At 42.0% G+C, this 19,916-nt stretch overlaps 1 protein-coding gene across 3 annotated transcripts in view; it reads left to right on the top strand.

The window, feature by feature from the left end:
• EEA1 (early endosome antigen 1) overlaps positions 1-19,916 on the top strand; it is a 271,730-nt gene that overhangs the window by 132,057 nt on the left and 119,757 nt on the right. Inside the window, exon 1 of one of the 3 annotated variants that reach the window (XM_082851181.1) lies at positions 7,925-8,142. The exons of the other annotated variants lie outside the window; for them this stretch is intronic. Coding sequence (XP_082707307.1) covers positions 8,119-8,142 — 24 coding nt within the window. The 5' untranslated portion in view covers positions 7,925-8,118. Of the gene's footprint in view, positions 1-7,924; positions 8,143-19,916 lie in introns of those variants that run through there. 3 annotated transcript variants of the gene reach the window in all.

Below are 19,916 nucleotides of genomic sequence, written 5' to 3'. Positions count from 1 at the left end.
TGCTAACCTAGGTGTGCCTCACCATTTCTTACTGGTTTTCTTAACTTTTGACCATACCTATTTCAGTTGTCCCCTCCTCTAAAATATTTTCAATTATACTTTTGCTTTTGGGCCCCAGAGTGATACTTTACTTTTTTTGGGAAACAAATCTCACTCAAAACCCATTATGTAAAACAGGTAAAAGTGAAGCTACATCAGCTGATGCAAGGGTGAATAATGTAAGGGCCTCAATTGCTTGCTTCTCCCCATCGACTGAGGTGGCCTCTGAGGGACCACTTAGGGCTTGGAGGAACATACTTAGAAAAACACTGGACTGAGCAAATCCAAGGAAATGCTAGTCCTGACCAACGCTCGGATGACATCTCTCTACCCAACTCATTAAATCACTTCACCTGACTTCACAAACACTCTTTAGAAACATGTGAGAACAGAACTTCAGGTGTTAGTTCCATTTCTACAATTTGCCTACACCACCACCTTTTGTAGTAGTCCATGTGTTTTTTTCCATTTAGTTAGCTGTTCAGGTAGGGGGTCCACAGGTTGATCTCAGTTAGAAGACTGATAGGAATGATGATTTGGATTTGATTTAACATCAATTTCATTTTGATTTACTACTGATTTTTTTTTCAAATAGGCAAAATAAAGAATCTTCACAAGATCAAAAAGATGAGTTAACCTAGCTCCCCACTGTTTTCCTAGTTCCCCAAATGTGTGGTTTTGGAAAACCCAAGCAGAATGAGGAGTCTTTCAGGTCAGAAAGTCCCAACCATGAACTTTCTGTGTATGACTGGAGGAGTCACGTTGGCACTCAAGATTTCACCCTCTTATCATAGATGGGAATTTTCTCCCCTTTTCTTTCTTCCTTCCTTTCTTTCTTTCTTTTAAAAACTTTTTTTAAATTGAAGTATAGTTGATTTACAATGTTGTGTTAATTTCAGCTGTACAGCAAAGTGACTCTGTTATATATACATTCTTTTTTTATATTATTTTCCATTATGGTTTATCATAGGATACTGAATATAGTTCTCTGTGCTATACAGTAAAACAGTAGGACCTTGTTGTTTATCCATTCCATATATAACAGCTTACATCTGCTAACCCCAATCTCCCACTCCATCCCTCCCACAACCCCCTCCCCCTTGACAACCACAAGTCTGTTCTCTATTTCCATGAGTCTGTTTCTGTTTTGTAGATAGGTTCATTTGTGTCATATTTTAGATGCCACATATAAGTGATATCATATGGTATTTGTCTTTCTTTTTTTTTTGCCATGCCACACGGCATGTGTGATCTTAGTTCTGCGACCAGGGATCCAACCTGTGCCCCTGCAGTGGAACCACTGGACTGCCAGGGAGTCCTGGTATTTGTCTTTCTCTTTCTGATTTACTTCATTTAGTTTGATAATCTCTAGTTGCATCCATGTTGCTGTAAGTGGCATTATTTCATTCTTTTTTATAGCTGAGTAGTATTCCATCGTATATATGTACCACATCTTCTTTATCCATTCATCTGTCGACGGACATTTAGGTTGTTTCCATGTCTTGGCTATTGTGAGTAGTGTTGCTGTGAACATAGGAGTGCATGTATCTTTCTGGATTGGAGTTGTGTCTGGATATATGCCCAGGAGTGGGATTGTTGGATCATATGGTAATTCTATTTTTAGTTTTCTGAGGAGCCTCCATACTGTTTTTCATAGTGGCTGCACCAACTTACATTAGATGGGAATTTTTGTTGTGCCACCTCTACATGATTCCATGGACTATTTTGTATTCTACCAACTCAACATGTGGTTTGAATGCAATAGGCTTAGCCAGGGCCATATATGTATGTATATATGTGTGTGTGTGTGTGTGTGTGTGTGTATTCATATACATATACATATATATACATGTATATGATTTTTAATAGCTCTTAAAACATAATTATTATTTTGGATCTTCCTTAAACCTGCTTCCAAAGAAACTCAATGGAGACTTGATACTTTTCTTGGAGTTAACTCAAGTCAACTTGGAGAAAATCAGTAGGGACTTCTGTAGAATTCATGGATCTCCCCACTCCTTTGAAGTTCTCGTCTTTGCCTCCCTCCTCATCCTTCCCTCAAGGGCTGAAAGAAGCACAAATTGATACTAGACTTCAATTAGTTGGTTCAATGATGTTAACATAATTTGTTAAAAGTGAACTATTCCGTTGAGAAAAATAAAAACGAATTGCTGCCAAATAGCTGGTTAGTAGTCCTGTGTGTATTCCTTAGAGCCCCTAAACTATCTTTGCTTTACCTATACAGAGCCATCAGCTGCACTTTGCTTGTTGTGTTGTGATTTTTCATAGATTTGCTTCTAACTGGAAATGAATTATTTGGTGGTCACACATGAAATTAAGAAGGAGAAAAATTTCTAATTTACAAAAGGTGGAGAATAAGTTGTTTCTCATAAATATTGCGAAAATTTTGAAGAGTCAAGAAACAGGGCTTCCCTGGTGGCGCAGTGGTTGGGAGTCCGCCTGCCGATGCAGGGGACATGGGTTCGTGCCCCGGTCCGGGAAGATCCCACATGCCACGGAGCAGCTGGGCCCGGGAGCCATGGCCGCTGGGCCTGTGCGTCCGGAGCCTGTGCTCCACAACGGGAGAGGCCACAACAGTGAGAGGCCCGCATACCGCAAAAAAAAAAAAAAAAGAAACATACACACATATGTATTATATCAAAAGAAAAAAGACTGCTGAGTAGGATCAAAAGATGTTGGATCACTCTCAAGATTGTTAGATATGGACTATATCTTCACAAGTAGGAAGATCTTAGTTTGAGGAACTCTGTAAGGCAACTGTTATAGGAATGATTATACACCCTTCTGTCTTAGTTCAGGCTGCTATAACAAAATTCCACAGACTGGGTGGCAGAAATTTATTGCTCACAGTCCTGGAGGCTGGAAGTCTAAGACCAGGGTGCTAGCATGGTTGGGTGAAGGGCCTCGTCTGGGTCACAGACCCCTTGTATCCTCACATAGAAGGACTAGAGAGTTCTTTATGGTTTCTTTTGTAAGAACACTAATCCCATTCTTGAGGGCTCCACCCTCATGACCTAATCACCTCCCAAAGGCACCACCTGCTAATACTGTCATCTTTGGGGGTTAGGATTTCAACAAATGAATTTTAGGTGGGCACAAACATTTAAGCCATAGTACCTTCCTTCCTTTCTTCATTCATTCATCAATAAATATTTATTGCTAACCATGTGTTGAGCATTGTTTTAATTATTGGGGACACACCAGTGAACAAGAGACAAGACCCTTATATTCTTGTTGGGAGGGACGTGAATAGAGAAAAAAGAAAAGTCAGAAATGATAGTTTTCTCTGCTATGCAGAGAATTAGAATGGGTAATGTGATAGACTGGAGACCGCTTTAGCACTTTAGATGAGGTGATCCCTGAAGCTATCTCTGAGGAGATGACTTTTAAAGTGCAGTTATGAATGCCAAGAAATTAATCACAAGATCTCAGGGAAAGGCATTTCCTAAATAGGAACTGTTTGGTGCAAAGGCAGGAGTAAGCTTTGTGCAGCTGAGGAATAAAAGTTCAAGGAGGGACTTCCCTGGTGGCACAGTGGTTGAGAATCTGCCTGCCAATGCAGGGGATGCGGGTTCGAGCCCTGGTCCTGGAAGATCCCACACGCTGCAGAGCAACTAAGCCCGTGCGCCACAACTACTGAGCCTGCACTCTAGAGCCCATGAGTCACAACTACTGAGCCCATGTGCCACAACTACCGAAGCCCGCGTGCGTAGAACCCACGCTCCACACCAAGAGAAGCCACCGCAATGAGAACCTGCGCACCGCAACGAAGACCACAATCAGAGAAAGCCCACGCACAGCAGCGAAGACCCAACGCATCCAAATATAAATTTAAAAAAAAAAAAAAAAGTTCAAGGAGGCTGGGGCATAGTAAGCTAAGTGTTTATAAGTGGAAGGCAGAGAAGCAGGCAGGGCCAGATCGACAGGTTGTGTGAGCCAGGATAAGGTATTTGGATTTTATTGTGATTGTGATGGGGAGCTACAATCAAGAAAGGCAGTGACATTCTTTAATTTGCATTTTTAAAAGTTGTTTCTGGCTGCTGTGTAGTGAATGGGTTATAGGGAAGCCAAAGTAAAAGCAGAGAGACCAACCAGGAAACTATTCCAATAGTCTGGACAGGAGATGAAGGTGCTGTGGGCTGAGGTGATAATGGAAAGAAGTGGCAAATTTGGGGTATGTTTTGGAGGTAGACATGTCAGGATTTTCTGATGGATTGGATGGAGGGAGGGAATGTGATGAGATAAAGAGAGAAACCAAAGATAACGTCAAGATTTCTGGTTTGATACAACTTAGTAGCTGGGGTAGGACATACTGAGACAGGATAACTGGTGAAGAAGCAATTCTGAAAATAAAAATGAAACAGTTTTGTTTGGGTCATATTAAGTTTGAGATGCTCATTAGACATCCAAGAAGAAATATGAAGTAGATGGTTTGTCATACAAGTCTGGAAACCTGGGGAGGTTCAGCACTGGAGATACAGACTTGGGCAAACAAGTGAAATTTACAGCCAGGAGACTGGTTGAGATCACTTCTAGGCCATGTGCCATAGACGAAAGGAGGGGCCTAGAACAGAGTGGGGGGCTCTCTAACATTAAGATATGCGGTAGAGAAGTTTTCAAACAAGTTTTAGAAGGAATGGTCATTGAGGAGAAAAACCAGAAAGTATACTGTCAAGGAAGTCAAGAGAATAAAATAATTCAAGGAGAGAGTGGTCTCTTGTTCTCAGTGTGAACAAGACTCAAAGTAAAAAAAAATCATAAAGTCATTACTGGATTAGGCAACATGTACATCGTTAGTAATTTTAATATGAGCAGTCTCATTGGAGTAGATGAGAAGGAGACTTGATTGGAGTGGGTTAGGAAGAAAATGCAAGGTAAGACAGTGAAAGTACTATAGGTGTGAAAGCCACTTTGGGGATCTAAAAGAAGACAGGAGGAAAGTATAACAGTATTGTTGCTGGACTGTGATGAGTGTCTGAGATCTGTGGCTGTTAATGTAAAATGAGCCCAGCGGCTCCAGCTGTATACATGTATCTCTAGTGATATTCAGCAGCTCCTGTACAGCACAGAGGAGCTGGGTAGTCAAGTTCGGGTTCTGCTAGACAAAAACAACAGAGGAAGAGAGAGCTGAAGTTAAGCATATTTGCAAAGGGTGGCGGTGCTATAAAGTTGGATCATAGCTTTAAGCTGGGTTTTGACGGAAATGAGGATGCTAGGGAAATGGCCGATAGCAAGAACGTTAAGAAGGGCCAATGGACTGGAGGTCATGATGGAGTCAAAGAATTGATGGAATGTTGATGTAAAAGAGTTAAATGGATAGGAACTAGCAGCCAGATGGGTAAATAGGAATGTTTTGTGTGGGAAGCTGCTACATTAGTGAAGGATATTCTTACATGATTATTTCTCATCCACTGCTTATTTTCTTGGAGTTTTCAGTTCCCTAGTATATTATTCCAATGATGGAGTTATCATAAGCTGCAGGGGAGCGCACAGATTTTTGAATAACCCATCTAGCTAATCAGTAGATGAGAGTCTATTATATTAGTCAAAAGATTCCACTGGAGAATTCCAGTGGAGAAGGCCTTAGCATGTGACATTAATAAGCAGCTTTAAACTAATTTTTGAAAAATAAAAACAAATGTCACTTTAAAGGGAAAAAACTGCTTCCTTTCTCTACTTACAAGACTTATGACACCAAATGTGTGGAGTTTTTTTCCATACCAAGCAATTCTCCAATTCCCTGCACACCAACAGTGAGTCCTACAATTTAATTCAGTTCTGGCACTAACAACCCAGAGTTAGCACAGACCCCACAGACTAAAGGCTCAGTCCCACCAAGCATGCCCCCTACTTCAGATACCAGTTGAAACTTCCAGGTTGTCACCTTTACTTTGGGCCAACTGGCTATAAATTGGGTGTGCCCACAATACTCTCCCCAGCTTTGATAATTTGCTATACTGGCTCACAGAAATACTTTACTTACTATTACCGGTTTATTACAAAGGCTACAACTCAGGAACAGCCAAATGGAGGAGATGCATAGGGCAAGGTATGGGGGTAGGGGTGCAAAGCTTGCCTGTTCTCTCCAGACACTTCCTCCTCCCAGCATCTTGATGTTCCTCAATCTGGAAGCTCCCCAAACCTCGTTATTTAGGGTTTTTATGGAGGTTCCATTACATAGACATGATTGATTCTATCACTGGCCAATGGGGATTAAGTCTTGAAGTTCCTCTTGGCTCCAGTAGGTGGGCCAGAAAATTCCAACCTTCTAATCATGACTCAGCCCCCACCCTAAAGCTATCTAGGGACACCCAACCACTCAGTAGATCAAACATTACACCAAAAGATGCTCTTATCACCCTATCACTCAGGGGCAGAGACCAAATCTATTCAATATATTTATTATGTCACAGTTTTATTACTCTGCTTCAGTGAAAATATTTCCCATACTGTCTGAAAATAAAGTACCTCTGTCTGGAAAGGTGGAAAAGTGTGTGCTTTGCTATGTTTGCCTGGAAGTACTTAAGTGCACTATCATCAATAGTGATTAATAATGTATGAGTTGTAGGCACGACTGTTTTGCTGCACTACAGACATGACACACATTAAAAAAGACATGTTTTGGATGGAAACAACATATTACATCATATAATGCTTTATTTACATTTTACAAAACACTTTTACATTAAGTAATTTGAAAATAAGATTTGCTGCATTTTTTTCAGAAGATCTGTGGGGATTTTCTGATAAGCGCTCCATTCATTGCTTGATAGACTTCAGATCCCCACCCTCCCCTCCCACCCCCAGCAAGGTTAGTTGCATTATTCTCCTCCTCTCCTTTCCTACTTAAACATTATTAAAGGCTTCTCTTTCCCCCGCTCAGGGTAAAGTTGAACCTCTTAGCTCGTGAATACTGGCAGAATGGTAGGATTCCGCAGCTGTGATTTTTGAGTTTAAATAATAACATCGTGCCTGGAAGTCAGGTCCAAGTCCACTTCCAAGTCCACGTCCTTGTTTTGGCACACTGTTTATCTGTGACCTCATTATTTTTTCTTAATCTATGAAACAGACGCATTAAGGTAGATTCACTTCATACATCTATTGTCAGAAGAGGATTTAAAATTCCCTAGGAGAATGGGCCAAGCGTGGGCTTTAGATGGTGCAACATGTTAGCGACATCAGTCCATTATTGTTGCTATAGTCCAAAGATGACAACCGCAAACTTCTCTTACCAACTCAAATTCCAGTTTCTTCCTACCCTTTCTTCCGATTCTTTACTTTCCCTTTGGCTGATATTAGAAGCAGGAAGGGAGTACGGAAAGGCGCCAGGGGTTGGACCAGGGGAGAAAAAAAGCCCACCAGACCAGTTAATCGTGTCTGCGATTCTCTCCTTTGCTTCCAAGCGCTTCCAGCAGAAATGAGGATCCAGTTCAGGAATGGCCAAGGCCGGGGTCACAGTGACATATTTTACAGAGTAATCTGAGGTGCCGTCGCAGGTACCCGCCCAGAGACCCCTTCTTGCGTCGCGGTCAGGGACCCCCTCCAGGTTCCCCTAGAGAGTACGCTGTCTGCGCGCGGGCGCGTCCTCTGACAGAGCGCAGGCGTGCGCTCGGCGCCCGCGTTGTCCCTCGGCCCGCCGGAAGGAGCGGCGACGCCAGCGTCCTGCCGCCTGTCCGTCACGCAACCGCCCACGCCGCCGCCGCTTCCGATTGGCCGCAGGGGCGGGCCAGGCCCCTTCCAGCCCCGCCTCCCGCGGATGGACAGGCCGGGAGGGCGGGGCGGTGGCGGGCGGGTCCGCCCAGCTGTCAGTTACGGGGGCGGCCGGGCAGGCGGGCGGGCAGGCGCTCGCTGGCTACCTCTTTGCTCGCTCGCGCGCGCTCCCTCTCGCCGCCTGTGGGGAAGTCGGGGCAGCCCGAGCGGCCGCCGCTACAGCCTCGCCCCGACCTCCTCCCAGTCCTTTCCTGGCTCAGTCCCTCCCTCCCGCGTACCCCCGAGTACTGAGTGGCCCCGCAGAAGGTTTGGAGAGTCACCGGGGCGGCGCCGGGTGGTGTTTAAACCATGTTAAGGAGGATTTTGCAGAGGGTAAGAGAGTGAAACCGTCTTTCAGGAGCACGTGAGCGGGAGAGCCGGAGCCCGGGGCCGCGGAAGCCGCCGCCTCGCTGAGTAGCAGAGGCGGCGGCGGCGTGGCCGCCCCCTCTTCAGCGCCGGCCCCTTCCTTTAGGCCCCGCAGCCCAGGCGGCGATTAGGCCTCGGTCGTCTGCTCTGGGGGCGGGCCTCGGGGGGGCAGGGGGCGGGCGGGGCGGCGGCAGGGCAGCAGGCCGGGTACTCCGCGGCCCCCGGCTCACAGGCCCGGGCCCCGCACCCGCGCGGGCTGTCAGTGCGAGCGGGCTGCCGGGCGGGAGGGTGTGGCGCCGGCGCGTTCCTTCCAGATTCTGGAATGGCAGTGAAAATGGAGAGTTAGTGCCCCCGGGTCCGGCCGGCCAGCCGCCCGCCGGGCTGGAGCACGCCGGGTGGGAGACCTCGGGAGGCTAGCTCGGCTCTTCCCCCAGCGCCCCGCCCGGCGTGCCCCGCAACTTTACCCGACACGCACCTGCCTCACGCGGATTCGTAATCTCATCTGGGCAGCACTGCAGGGTAATGTGGTGAAACCCGGCCTAACGTTGGCCCAGTCGCTGTACCGACACTTAACTGGCTGAAGTCAGCTGCGAAGGAAGCTATTACTCACTGTTGGCAACTCCCCTACCCCACACACCCCCCCATTTAAAAATGCGTTTTCCCCTCCCAGCCCGGTACCTTTTTGTTTGAGCCATGCAAGTATAGATCCGTTGTCAGCTTAATCCAACGGTACACTCCTTTACTTTCTGCCAATGCTCTCTCTATGTCAAATCTGGAAAAGCCTGAAGATACAAAGATTAGAGCACTGGAAAGCTGTAGGTGTTTTGTTTAGGAATCAGTTCCTAGAATAACAAAATCTTTTCTATAGGAGTCACTGTTACTCAATTTTTTGTTTTGGTTAGCTTTTTTTTTTTTCCCTTAATTTCCTTTTGAGACGGATGGGGTGCAACAAAATGTAAATGACTGAAAAGTTGGTGCCAAACCCATTAGTTGGTTATTGAGAGAGTAGGATAACTAGTTCCAAGGGCAAGAGGAGTTAGTGAACTTGTAGCATGCAGTCAAGGAATGTACCAAAGAGAGTTGAGTCATCCACTGTGTAGAAAGGGAGTGTCCTTGCTCCTGCATAGCTTTGGGAAATGTTCAAGTCATGTGGAACTTGGTCATATATCAGGGGGAGAAGTAGTTAACTTCTGTATCTTCCACCCTGTATTGACATTTGATGATTTTTTGCAATGTTTTGTCAGAGTTTTTTGAAATCTTGATAAGCGCTGATATTGGCAGTAGCGAGGGCATGCCCTTTACTCTGGTCATCAGTTCCTGTGTTCAACATTAAAGACACCTGAGCGTGATTTACTTCCACTACTTAGGGATTTTTTCTCTTGTCAGACCTGACTGATTACCTCATGCCTCAGATTGTGTTTCCATCGCATAATTCCACAGCTGAAAATTAGTTCACCTGTGGTTTGCTTTATAGTTTATAAAGTGTTTACTGACTTAAGAGTAGCTTCTAGTAGTTGTAGATTAGTTTTCAGAAATATGGACTGCTTTCCAGTACTCTTGGTTTAATGTTGTTAAGCGTTACGATTATATAAAGATCATTTTGAGTGTTGGTGCATACACATCGATGGCTACAGAAGTTTCAGCTGAAACCACAAAATTGGAATTTATTCTGGTTATTGCTGAGGTATGATAAGGAATCATCACACATGAATAAGTCAGTTGACAACTGAGTTTTTTAACCATGGAATTATTGGTATTTGTGACTGGATAATTCTTGGTTGTTGGGGGCTGTCCTTTGCACTGTAGGATATTGAGCAGCATCCCTGGCTTCTACCCACTAGATGTAGTAGCACCCCCAAGTCCCCTCCCCCATCTTGTGACAACCAAAAATATCTGAAGACTTTGCCAAATGTCACCTAGGGGCAAAATTGCCCTGGTTGAGACCACTGTCTTAAATTTATATACTCTTTTATAGGAAAGTTTGAATTGTTTCTCATCGTTAACCACTTAACTTCCTTTTTTTCAATGTCCTTATATTGAGTGTCAGTAAATGCAAAGCATCTGCTAGGGGCTGGGAACCAGTTAAATAAGATATGGGCCCGCCTTTTAGGACTCACAGCTGGTTGGGGAAGTGGACATTTAAAAATAATGGCAGTTCTTTGTAATAGAATGAATAGTGCCTGGGGGCCACTTTGTGGGAGGGTTTGGGGCAATCAGGAAAAGCTTCTGGGAGTAGGGCATATTTGCAGCTCAGAAGAGTGGAGGGCGGGTTGGGCTGAGGGAACCGCAAATGCCTAGACAAGAAGTTGTAAAATGGGGCAAGTAATATTAAGGGGAATGTGAACATTTAAGTTTAGGGAGTGAAATGATATGCAGGGATTGGTGGGAGGTGAGGCTGCAGAGGTAGCTCAGACCAGATCAGGAGAGGACCTAGAGCCACCTGGGAGGAGTTTGGCTCTTACAGATGGGTCACTGTTAATGCTCAGCATTTAATAGGGGTATTTGGATAAAGCCTTAAAGAAATCTTGTAATTTGTATTACTAGTATGAACTCCACAGGTGCTATTTACTAACAAGTATGACTTGAATCTTTAAATTATGTAACATGGCAACCATTTTATTTTACTCCACCCTGATAATCTTATTTCTCAGCAGAGGTCATAAGATATAAGATTAAAACTAAGTTTGCTGATTTAGAGATTTGTTTGAAATGGTCTTCATGCTTTGAAATTAAGTCGCATACCTTTAGCATTCTGTTTTCACATGACCTTTTCATTTTACCTGTTGTAATTTTCTTCTGAATAGCGTCCTTTATTTTTTATATTTTTAAAATAAATTTATTTATCTATTTTTGGCTGCGTTGGGTCTTCATTGCTGCGCATGGGCTTTCTCTCTAGTCGCTGCGAGCGGGGGCTACTCTTCGTTGTGGTGCGGGGGCTTCTCATTGCGGTGGCTTCTCTTTGTTGCGGAGCACGGGCTCTAGGTGCTTGGGCTTCAGTAGTTGTGGCGTACGGGCTTAGTTGCTCCGCGGCATGTGGGGTCTTCCTGGACCAGGGCTTGAACCTCTGTCCCCTGCATTGGCAGTCGGATTCTTAACCACTGTGCCACCAGGGTAGTCCCTGAATAATGTCCTGTAAGTAGCATTTTTGAAAGAAGAAACAGACAATGTGCTTATAATCAATTGTAACTCAGCATCTTTGAACATCACCGATAAGGTCCTAGGGTACTTTATAGAAAATTTAGTTTCTGGTTCTTTTTCTTTTTTCCATTAGCAACTAAAAGGTGTTTCTTTGAGGCTTATAAGAATCTGAAAAAAAAAATTGGGGTAGCTTCAATATGTATGTATTGATTATTTTACTTAATAGACTTTGAGGAGAAATGGGGATTTAAAGTGCTTCATGGCTAGAAAGACATCAGCATTTAGTACTTTAGGCAGTTTATAAACTTCTTTGCTATTTCTAAGATCCTTAAGTGTATTAGATTTCCTTTTATTGGTATATATCAATAAGATTGCTAAAGAAAAAAATGGGTTTAATTCTAGAATTGTGGAAATAGAAGGCTTCTTTTATGGGTAACGAGTCTCTGATTTTAAAAATGAGGAAGTAGGAAGTGAGAGATTGAGTGATTTATCTAAGGCAACACAGTTAGATGTCAAAGCTGAGACTAGAGCCAAGTTTTCCCAACTCAATCCATTTCCTTTTTTTAGCACCTTGTTGCCCTCTCCTCCACCATTCAACTCATATGGTTAGCACTATGCCAGTCATTGTGGAAGATACGGGAAAAATACGAGATCTGACCTCTCTCTCAGGGAACTTATATGATTAAGTGCCAAAGTAAATTATATAGACAGTGAAGGCTGTAGTAATACAGAGGAGGACCAGTCAGACAGAATGAACCTGTTAGAGTGAAGTGTCTCCTTGGAGAAAATGGGCAAGAGATGGGGTTTTGAAAAGGTGATTAGGAGAGGAAGAGAGTTACTTTTATTCTAGGAAGGAGTTACAGTATAAACAAAGACTCAGAGGTGGGAATGATTTCATTCTTCCTGCCCTCCCTCCTGCCTTTGCTTGCATATTGCCTTTCAATAAACAAATGTTTATAACACTGAATATGTGCTAGATACTGGAGGTACAACAGTGAGTAAAACTGATCCTTACCCTTGAGTAACTTAAAACCAAGTGACTTAGAGAGAGAGCTCTGTTTAGAGCAGAAAGAAATTGAGAGAGAAACTTATAGATAGTGTGACACCTCATTGTGGAGATTCTTGATCATCTAGCTCTAGTCCAATGCAAATAGGAATCACATATGTAATTTAAAGCTTCTAGTAGCCACATTTTAAAAAAGTGAAAAGAGGTGAAATTACTTTTTTTTTGAAATTACTTTTTAAAATATATTTCCTTTGACCCAATCTATCTAAAATATTTGAACATATAGTCAATAGAAAAATTATTGAGATATCTTAAATATTATTGATGAGTTTTTTTTTATAGTAAGTTTTTGAAATCTGGTGTGTATTTTGCACTAACAGCACATCTGACTTTGTTATTTAAAAAAAAAATTATTTATTTATTTATTTATTGGCTGCATCGGGTGTTAGTTGCGGCACATGGGATCTTTCGTTGCTGTGCGTGGGCTCTTTGTTGCAGTGTGTGTGCTTCTCTCTAGTTGTGGCGTGCAGGCTTATTAGTCGTGGTGCGCGGGCTTAGTTGCCCCGCGGTATGTGGGATCCCAATTCCCTGACCAGGGATCTAACCAGTGTCCCCTGCATTACAAGACGGATTCTTAACCCCTGGACCATCAGGGAAGTCCCAGCACATCTGACTTTGGACAGGCCATATTTTAACTGTTCAACAGCCTCATATAGTTGGTGGCTACTGTATTGCAGGGCTAGTTGAATACATATATAATTTTTAATTTTTTTGGAACCAATTTCAAGCTTACAAAAAGTTACAAGAATAAAATAATACAAGAAACAGCTGTATACGCTTTATCTAAATTTACTTATTAACATTTTATCCTATTTGCTTTATCATTTAAACACTTTGTTCTCCTATCCTTTTTCTTTTCTCTCTCTGTATGTGTGTACTTTTTCTTTATTTTTCCTGAATCACTTGAGGATCAGTTATAGTTCTTCACCTGTGAATGCTTCAATGAAGAATAGGGATATTCTTTTACATAACTACAGTATAGTTGTCAACTTCATAAATTTACATTGATTCCATTTACTATTCATAATTCCATTTTCTTTCAGTTGACCTGGTAATGTCCTTTGTAGCATTTACTCCTCACCAGTATAGGGTCAGTTAGGGTTAGGTATTATATGTAGTTGACATGTTGCTTTAGCTTCTTTTAATATGGAACATTTCCATAGCATTTCTTTGTAATTTATGACATTTTTGAAGAATACAGATCGCCTCCTGCTTTTTTTTTTCCTTACAATGTTCCTCATGTTGTGTTGTTTGACGTTTCATTGTGAGTAGATTGAGATTGTGCATTCTTGGCTGAAATGTGGCCTAGAATTTGTTGTGTCCATCTCTGGTTATTACATCTGGAGGCCCATGTCTTTTTGTCCTTCATAGGTGATGTTAATTTTGATTACCTTGTCAAAGTTCAAGGTGTAGCCCAATTTTTTGACGTTATCATAATGATTATTTTTTCTTCCTTTGCAATAAATAGGCAGATACTTATAAGACTATGCAAATATCCTGTTCTTTATCAAGAATTTCTCCTATATTTACCATTGTTGATTCTTGCTTAATCTAGTCTTCACCATAATGACTGCAAGATGATGATTTTCCTACTCTAGAACTCCTGCACCTTTACCAATTGGTTCTTGGATTTCCCCTCCCTCCCTTGCCTCACATCTCTCCCTCCCCCCTCCCCCCCGCTGCCCCCCACCCTTACCTACCTTCCTTCCTTTCCTGTTGGTATGGACTCGTAAGTTCATTTTTATAAAAATGGCCTATAACTCATCACTGTACTTAATTATTTTGGTGTTCAAATTGTCCCAGATTTGAACAGTGGGAGTCCCTTCAGGTGGCTCCAGTGTCCTTTTGTCATGCCCCTATCATTTTTTTGAACTCTTCCTTACTTTCTGGCGTAGTAAGGTATTCCAACCTTATCCTTTACCTACCCTTTCCCAGCGCTGAAACTAGCCATTTCTCTGAGGAGCCCTGTTCTTTTAGGGGGGAATGGTATTAGAGACCAAGGTCTGGGGTAGTTTTCCTTCTTATTTATTTCTTTCAATAGACAAATCTGACATTTTGAATTTTATTCTATAGGCGTTAGGAAATTAATAGGATTTTATTAAGCAGTGAAATATATTTGGTATGTAGGGGAGGAAAATTCTCCTCTACCCTCTTTGGGTCTCTGGCTGGGCCTAAGAATTAGACTGTCTAGGACAGATTAACAGCAGAGAAGCATACAAATTTTATTAAATTTTTACATGTACATGGGAGCCTTCACAAGAGAATGAAGACGTGAAGGGACCAGAGCAGGAAGTGTTTACAACTTTTAGACAGAGAAACAAGATTTGTGAAGAATTGACAAGACACAGGGGTTTGGGCTGAGGTAGTAAATGATGAAGAAGTAACGCGGAAGATAAGGGTTAGTTTAACAAGATTTGTTTGTACAGATTTTTCAGCCCTAAATTCTCTGGCTGTAGTGATGAGGACGTCTTCTTTACTCCTGGTATAGTGAGGGTCCCTTTCACACGGGAGTTTTATCTCCTGCTTTCAGAAAGTAAAAGAAGGGTCAGAATGTCCTTTTTTTTTTTTTTTGGCTGTGTTGGGTCTTCGTTGCTGCCTGCGGGATTTCTGTAGTTGCAGCCAGTGGGGGCTACTCTTCTTCGTTGCGGTGCGCGGACTTCTCATTGCGTTGGCTTGTTGTGGAGCAGGGACTCTAGGTGCTCGGGCTTTAGTAGTTCTGGCACGCAGGCTCAGTAGTTGTGGCTCGCAGGCTTAGTTGCTCTGCGGCATGTGGGATCTTCCCAGACCAGGGCTCGAACCCGAGTCCCCTGCATTGGCAGGCAGATTCGTAACCACTGCATCACCAGGGAAGTCCCCAGAATGTTCTTCTTGTACCTGCTGTTTCTTAAATGCCTTTAATTAAAAATAATCAATATGCCAAAGTGACATATTTTGGTGTGACGTTCTGGTTTCCTTTAGGCACATAGTAGGAGTTAATATTTTTTGAACGAGTAAAGGAATGTTTTAGGAAGATTAATTTGTCAGTGTTGCATGAGATGTATAAAACCATAGGAGAATAAAGGCAGAGATCAGATGAGATTTATTTTAATATTTTTGGCACTAAGTAATTATGATTTGCATTATGATGATGGCAACATGAGCAGAAAAAAGTGATGAATAGGGAAGATCTTTTGGACATATCTACTTCTCAAACATCTATTATGGGTCTACTATATGCTGAAGCTGCATTGATGAGTAAAATAGACATGAACCCCTGTGGAGCTGAGTATCCAGGGGAGGACAGAGCAACTGTTGAAAGGATCACATAAGTATATGGTCACATCCTTGGGTGAATGTTAGGAAGGAAAGCACAGGGAGCCCCAAGAGCGTACAGCAAGAGGGCCCTGATCTAAACTAAGATGTTAGGGAAGGCGTCCCAGATTATTTACACATTTAAGTTTGATGAAATTATTACTCATTTATTGAAGGGAATTTTAAGAAGTGGAATTTTTTCTTACTGTGTAGATTTATTTTTAGTGTGTTAAGAATAAAAAAGAGATTAAGATATAAAAGAACCAAGGCTAGAACTGTATCCTTATACTGGTGTCTTTTGCTTGAGCTAAAGAGATAGTATTGAGTTGGCCAAAAAGTGCCTTTGGTTTTTAAGTAAAAATAAAAGACACGTTTTTCATTTTCACCAAGAACTTTATTGAATAACATATTCACCCTTTTGTTCCACTACTTCCTGCCATTTTTCAGGCAACTTCATAATTCCATCTTCCCAAAACTTTTTATCTTTTTGAGCAAAGAACTGTTCCAGGTATCTTTTACAGTCTTCCACGGAATTGAAATTTTTTCCATTAAGAGAATTTTGTAAAGACCTAAATGGAAATCCAAAGGTGCAATGTCTGGTGAACATGGTGGATGAATCAGAACTTCCCAGCCAAGCTGTAACAGTTTTTGCCTGGTCATCAAAGAAACGTGGTCTTGCGTTATCCTGATGGAATATTATGCGTTTTCTGTTGACTAATTCTGGACGCTTTTTGTCGAGTGCTGCTTTCAGTTGGTCTAATTAGGAGCAGTACATGTTGGAATTAATTGTTTGGTTTTCTGGAAGGAGCTCATAATAGAGGACTCCCTTCCAATCCCACCATATACACAACATCACCTTCTTTGGATGAAGACTGGCCTTTGGTGTGGTTGGTGGTGTTGCATTTCTCTTCCCCACAATCTCTTCCGTTGCACATTATTGTACGGTATCCACTTTTCATCGCCCATCACAATTTGTTTTAAAAAACGGAACGTTTTCATTACATTTAAGTAGAGAATGGCTTGTGGAAATACTGTCAAGAAGGTTTTTTCCCCTTAACTTATGTGAACCCAAACATCAAAGCGATTAACATAACCAAGCTGGTGCAAATGATTTTCAACGCTTGGTTTGGATATTTTGAGTATGTCTTTTGAGTATGTCGGCTATCTCCCGCATGGTATAATGTTGATTGTTCTCAGTTAATTTCTCTATTTGATTGCTATCAAATCGCTTCAACTGGTGTACCTGACCCTGAGCATCGTCCAGTGAGAAATCTCCAGCACAAAACTTTGCAAACCACTTTTGACATGTTCAGTCAGTCACAGTACCTTCTCCATACACTGCACAAATCTTTCTTTTTGCATTTCGGTTGCGTTTTTACCTTTCTTGAAATAGTAAAGCATAATATGCCGAAATGTTGCTTTTTTTCCTTCCATCTTCAACATTAAAGTGGCTACACAAAAATTCACTGATTTTGTTTTTTTTTTGTTTTTTTTTTGCGTTACTCGGGCCTCTCACTATTGTGGCCTCTCCCGTTGTGGAGCACAGGCTCCGGACGCGCAGGCTCCGCGGCACGTGGGATCCTCCCGGACTGGGGCACGAACTCGTGTCCCCTGCATCGGCAGGCAGACTCTCAACCACTGTGCCACCAGGGAAGCCCAAATTCACTGATTTTGATAAGTTTTTTTTAAATGCATGCTGATATGACGGCTGTCACATACAGTCTAACAAAATTGTTCTGAATGAAGTTAAAGATGACTGAGTGCCACTAGAGCCATCTTATGGAAAAAACCGAATGAACCTTTTGGCCAACCCAGTATAATTATTGGTAAAAAACCTGAACTCTGAAAAAAACAACGAACAAAAAAGAACCTGAACTCTGGAGCCAGACTGCCTGGGGTGGCATCTGCACCCTATTTACTAGCTGGGTAGCTTTGAGCAAGTAACTTGACTTCTCTGTGGCTCATTAAAATAGTCATAATAATAGTACCTTTCTCATAGAGTTGTTGTGAGGATTAAATGAATTAATACATGTGAAGGTTTTACAGCTGTATCTGACACACAGTAAACTCTATAAATGTTATTTGCTGCTAATGTTGGTTTTTTGTTATTACATACTTCAGATTTCTTCAAGGAATGCTTTTCTTATCACTCCCTTGTTATCTTTTTTTTTTTTAACTTCGTGTGTGTGTGTGTGTGTGTGTGTGTGTGTGTGTGTGTGTGTGTGTGTGTGTAGAAAGTCATTTGTCATACTGTTGAACATTCTGTGCTCATTACTGTGCTGGGCTGGCAGAGATTTAATGGGGGAGACAGATACTTAAATAATTACAAAGCAGTGTGATGTGTCAATAGATATACAGAGGAAGAATGTGAGCGCAAAAGAAAAAGTAACTAATTCTGTGGTGAAAGGAGGAGGGAGAGAGACGGAATGGAGATTGTTAAAGGCCTTACAGAAGCTGAACAGACTCAGGCAAGGAGGAACAAGGGAGAGAAGGCATTTTTACAGACAGTGACCAGGCAAATGCAAAAACCTGAAGCAGCCTAGCACAGCATAGGGGAATTGTGAATATTTTCGCATGTGGATGGGGATAGTTATGAGATGAGACTGGAAAGGATTTTGGACTTTATACAGTAAACAATATGGAGCCACGGAAGGTTTTTAAATAATCAAATTTGTAATAAGGAAAACCCTCCAAAAATATTTTCCCCTTATAATCCTTATAAAAAGTGTATCAGGTGAATCAGTCTTCTGTCTAAAATCTGTTGGTGACAACTCAGCGCCCATAGGAGATGTCCAGAATCTTTGCCTTGGCATGCAAGGCCGATACTGCTCTGGTTCCTTGGGAAAAAAGATTCCATTTCAGGCTCATCTCCACGTACCTCTGTACATTCACTGACCTTGCCATCCTCACTAACTGTGTTTCCCACAACTTCCCCTGATCTCTCATCCCTTCACATCTCCATAGAAGCTCTTTATTCTGCTGTGAGTGCCCTACCAATACTTGTCCACACTGCTCAGTTTAGGGGATACTAGGAGTTAGTTGCTTGCTATTTTTTCTTTCTCCCAAAGCACCCCATACTAATTAAGAGAATGGGCTTTTGGAATTAGACCATCATTTAAGCCCTGGCCTCCTCTATTCATGAGCGTGAGATCTTTTGCAAAATTTCAAGCTCTTTGAGACCCAGCTGTTTTATCTGTAAATTGAGCATAATATGTACTTTACAGTATTGTAGAAGGATTAAATGAAATAATGTTCATGAAGACTCACCACAGCATCAGCATTCAATAAACACTTAGTGTGTAGTAGCTCAGTATACTAAAACACTTAGTATATAGATCTCTGCAAAACTTATTCCACTGTTTTTGTGATACTTGACTTCTCCACTGCTAGACTGAGCTCCCTTAGGGTGGGGATTTTGTTTTTCTTCCTTAGTGTGTCGGACCTACATTAATGTTTGATACTTGGTGTATTTTCAGTAATACATGTTGACTTGGTAGCTGTGTAGAGAGGATGGCTCCATAAAGGGAGAGACCAGCTAGAAAGTAATAACGTTTTAGTTCCTAAAATTGTTGCACATTAGAATCATTTGGAATCCTTAAAAAAAAAAGAAAAATAAATTCCCAAGTCCCTCCATTGAATCAGAATTTCTGCATCTCTTGTTGTTAATCCAGGGGATGATGAAAGCTTGAATCAGACAATGGCTTTAGGGCTAGAGAAAAAACAGATTTTCAAGAAAGTTAGGAGAATTAATAGGACTTAGTAACTTGTGAGTAGTCTGGGTGGAAGGAACTAAGGTAAAGAATAGAGGAGGAGGAAGAACAGGTTTGGTGAGGAAGACAAGTGTGAACTAGAGGTATGGACATCCCAACAGAGATGTTCACTAGGCAGGTGGAAATATGTAGGTCCAGCACTCAGGAGACAAGTGGAGGCAAGTATTAGACATGTGTGAATGTTGGCGAGACGTCAATTCAAATAAGGACTGAGAAGTATCCACTGAATGGAACAGTTAGGTCATACCTAGTTCAGTTTCAGGAGAGTCATGGGGAGAAATGATTGGCTGGGAAGTAAGGGTGTAGAAACAGGGAGTGCAGACTATTCTTCCAAGATATATGGAGGAGAGGAAACAGTAATTAAATATTAAATGCATGAATGTAATCTGTCATCCTTGGACAATATTCTAATGAGTGCTTTTTATTTTCAAGGATTATAAACTTCCCCAAATCAGTCTAAATTGAAAGGATTTATT

This window comes from Leucopleurus acutus (genome assembly GCF_964270905.1).
Source record: "Leucopleurus acutus genome assembly, chromosome: 11".
NCBI lineage: Eukaryota > Metazoa > Chordata > Mammalia > Artiodactyla > Delphinidae > Leucopleurus > Leucopleurus acutus.
The sequence above is the reverse complement of the archived record's forward strand: the minus strand, read 5'-3'. Positions and strand labels throughout refer to the sequence as shown.